Source organism: Calidris pugnax, unplaced genomic scaffold (genome assembly GCF_001431845.1).
Source record: "Calidris pugnax isolate Ruff unplaced genomic scaffold, ASM143184v1 scaffold335, whole genome shotgun sequence".
NCBI classification, from domain to species: Eukaryota; Metazoa; Chordata; class Aves; order Charadriiformes; family Scolopacidae; genus Calidris; species Calidris pugnax.
The window spans coordinates 109,864-112,968 of record NW_015091148.1 but is presented as its reverse complement, the minus strand read 5'-3'; the positions used below and the strand labels follow the sequence as shown (position 1 = coordinate 112,968).

The 3,105-nt window shown below is 65.6% G+C and overlaps 1 protein-coding gene across 1 annotated transcript in view; it reads right to left on the bottom strand.

Moving 5' to 3' along the window:
* Positions 1–268: 268 nt before the first annotated feature.
* The window catches only part of MPP2 (membrane protein, palmitoylated 2), an 8,160-nt gene continuing 5,323 nt past the window's right edge, over positions 269–3,105 (bottom strand). The window contains exons 6-11 of the mRNA XM_014958918.1: positions 2,600–2,755; positions 2,160–2,228; positions 1,842–2,003; positions 1,121–1,323; positions 903–1,031; positions 269–788 (exon numbers count right to left, since the gene is read on the bottom strand). Coding sequence (XP_014814404.1) covers positions 612–788; positions 903–1,031; positions 1,121–1,323; positions 1,842–2,003; positions 2,160–2,228; positions 2,600–2,755 — 896 coding nt within the window. The 3' untranslated portion in view covers positions 269–611. The remainder of the gene's footprint in view (positions 789–902; positions 1,032–1,120; positions 1,324–1,841; positions 2,004–2,159; positions 2,229–2,599; positions 2,756–3,105) is intronic.

The following is a 3,105-nucleotide window of genomic DNA, read 5'->3' as shown; positions in this document are numbered from 1 at the left end:
CCCCCCCCCCTCCAACTCCAGCCATTGGGGTCCCAACCCACAAGCTGCCCCAGGATGGGGTGCGTTTCCCCATGGGGAAACTGAGGCACGAGACTACAAGGAGCTGGAACTGCGCGAGGTGCTGGGGGATCCCCACCCTCCCTGTGCCCACCCAGCTTGCCCCCCCCCGGCTCAGGGGGGCACAGTCCCCAGAGATAAAAAAGGGGGGGGGGGGGGGGGGGGAAACCCCAATCACTCTTTCTGTATGAACGGTGGGGGGGGGGGGGGGTGTGAGGTTTGGCAGTGAATAGCTGTGTGGGTGCTGGGCATGGCACAGGGGGAGGTCTGTCCCCACCATGGGACCCCACCGGCTGCTTCTGCCCCCCCCCTCCCTAAATCTGGGGCTCGATAGGAAGGAGAGACAGGCCAGGTTTGGGGTGGGGGGGCACTCTGCAGAAAGCCAGCCCCCTCCCCCCGGCAATCACCGGTGCTGAGCACAGCAAGCTCATCACACCGATGAGCAAGACAGTGGGGGCGCAACTGCCCTCCTTCCCCAGCAGCCTTTTTTTGGGGGTGGGGGGAAGGAGGGTGGTGGTGGACCCCCCCTCCGTCGGGGGAGAGCCGGGGGGGCACTAGTAGACCCAGCTGACGGGCACCCACTGGGGCTGGGAGCGCAGGCGGTCCATGGCCTCCCGCAGCCGCCCGAAGGTGCGCTCCAGGTCGTCATTGGTCAGGCTGAGGTCGAAGTAGTGGCCGTAACCGCGCTGGATGCGGTCGCTCTCCTCCACCGTCCGCTTGGCGTCCGCCTCCTGCCCCACGCAAAACCCGGCCTCAGTTTCCCCATCGCTCCCCCCCCAACCTCGTGTGCGTGTCCCGTCCCCCACCCACCCACCAAACCCAAACCCCCTGGGAGGGGGACCCACCGTGAGCTGCTTGGTGGCCACACCGCTCTCCAGTGCCGCCCGGTTCATGGCTCGCAGCGTCTCAGGGCTGGGGGCTTCGATGAAGACCACATATGGCACAAATTCAGCCGTTCTCAGCACTTTCACTGCCTGGGCAGGAGAGGATGGCGCTGAGCCCCAGGGAGGGGGCAGCCCCGGTCACCCCCTTGGTGTGTGTGTGTGTCCCCAAGGTCCCCTACCTGGGGGTTGACGTCCAGGATGCACATCTTGCCAGCCTCCACCACGGCACGGATGGAGTCGATCTTGGTGCCATAGAGGTTGCCCTCATACTCGCCATGCTCCAGGTACCGCCCAGCCTTGATGTCCGCCTCCATCTCCCCCCGCGACACGAAGCGGTACCCGTGCCCGTCCTTCTCGCTCTCCTTCGGCTTCCGAGACGTGTCTGCCCGGGGGACAGCCTGTCAGTGCCACCCGCCCTCCCCGGGCATCACACCCTGGGGGCACCCACAGCCCGTGGGGACGGTCCATGGGGCTGCGATGCTGCACCCACAAACCCAGGGGTGCAATCCCTCGGTGCTGGGCAGGACGGGCTGTTCTGGGGACAGGGATGCTCATGGGGGACAGGGATGCTTGAGGGGGACAGGGTGCTGGTGGAGATAGTGATGTTCACAGGGGACAGTGATGCTGGCAAGGGACAGAGATGCTGGCGGGGGACAGGGATGCCTGAGGGGGACAGGGAAGCTCTCAAGGGGACAGGAATGCTGTCAAGGGGACAGTGATGCTTCCAAGTGACAGGGATTCTGGTAGGGACAGGGATGCTCACGAGGATGGTGATGGTCACAGGGGACAGGACAGTGATGCTCTCGGGAACGATGATGCTTGCAGGGGCCAGTGATGCTCGATGAGGGATGGTGATGCTCACAGGGTCAGTGATGCCGTTGGGGACATGGGGACACTCACAGGGGATGGTGGTGCCGTAGCGCGCCTGGTCCGACATGATGAGCTTGTTCTTGAGGCTGCGGCGCCCCACTCCCTGGGCACCGATGAGCACCAGGGTTTTCCGGCGGAAGGGGGGCATGCGGGCCACCTCCTCGTAGATCAGCAGCTCGTGGCGGTCAAACTCTGGGTGAGGGACAGGGCTGTCACCCATGGTGGGACCCCGAGCAAGGTGCCATCATGAGGAACCCAAGGCCATCATGAGGAACCCCATCCTGTGAGGTGCTACCATGAGGCCACCATGGGCACAGACCACGGGGGAACACCGTCGGGGACACTCACCAGCGTTCTTCGTCGTCAGGTACATCATCCTCTTCTTCCTCTTCCCGCTGAGGCTGCCACACAGGGCCCCTGCCGAGGGCACGGAGGCTGGCTGAGCTGGGGATGGGGACAGGGGACAGTGCCGTGGCACAGGGACGGTGCCACAGCATGGGGACAGTGCCATGGGAGCTGGGACCTGCCACAGGGTCAGTGCCATGGGGATAGGAACATCACCCAGGGAGTTGGGGACCTGCTACGTGGGTAGTGCCATGGGGACATCACCCAAGGCGTTGGGGACTTGCCACACAAACAGTGCCACGGGCATGGGGACATACCCATGGGGCAATGGGGACATCGCCATGGGGTGCAGGGGAGACCTGCCGTGCTCCCCCTCAGGAGGTGACCACCTGTCCCCCTGCCCCCAGGGCCATGTCCCCACTGGGGGGCTGGGGGCTCCGTACCAGAGGTGGGGGTCATCTCTGCGTCCCGCTTGACGAAGGCCTTGCGCTTCTCCTCCAGCAACTGGCTGGGCACCAGCCCTGCGCTGCCCCCCTCCACGTGGCATGCCTGGGGGGAAAAGTGCCACATGTGGGGACCCCTGGCCCCACAGGACACCCCTCAGCCCCACAGGGAGACCCCCCCACCTCCATCTCCCAGGGACCCTCCCCAGCTTCCAAGCCCTACAGGGACCCCATGAGCTCCCAGGAACCTTCCCAAGGGACCCCACAGCTCCAGGGGCCCACACCCCCACAGGGACCCTCCCCTCTCCCAGGGACCCCCCCAGCTCCAGAAACACCTCCAGCTCCAGGCTCTTCCCCCCAACCCCAGGGACACCCCCACAACTCCGGGGACCCTCTCCAGCCCCAAGGACCCCTCCCAGCTCCAGGATCTCCCCCATCCTCAGAAACACCCCCATACACCTCAGAGGGATCACCCAAGCTCCAAGGACCTCCCCCCGCCAGGCCCC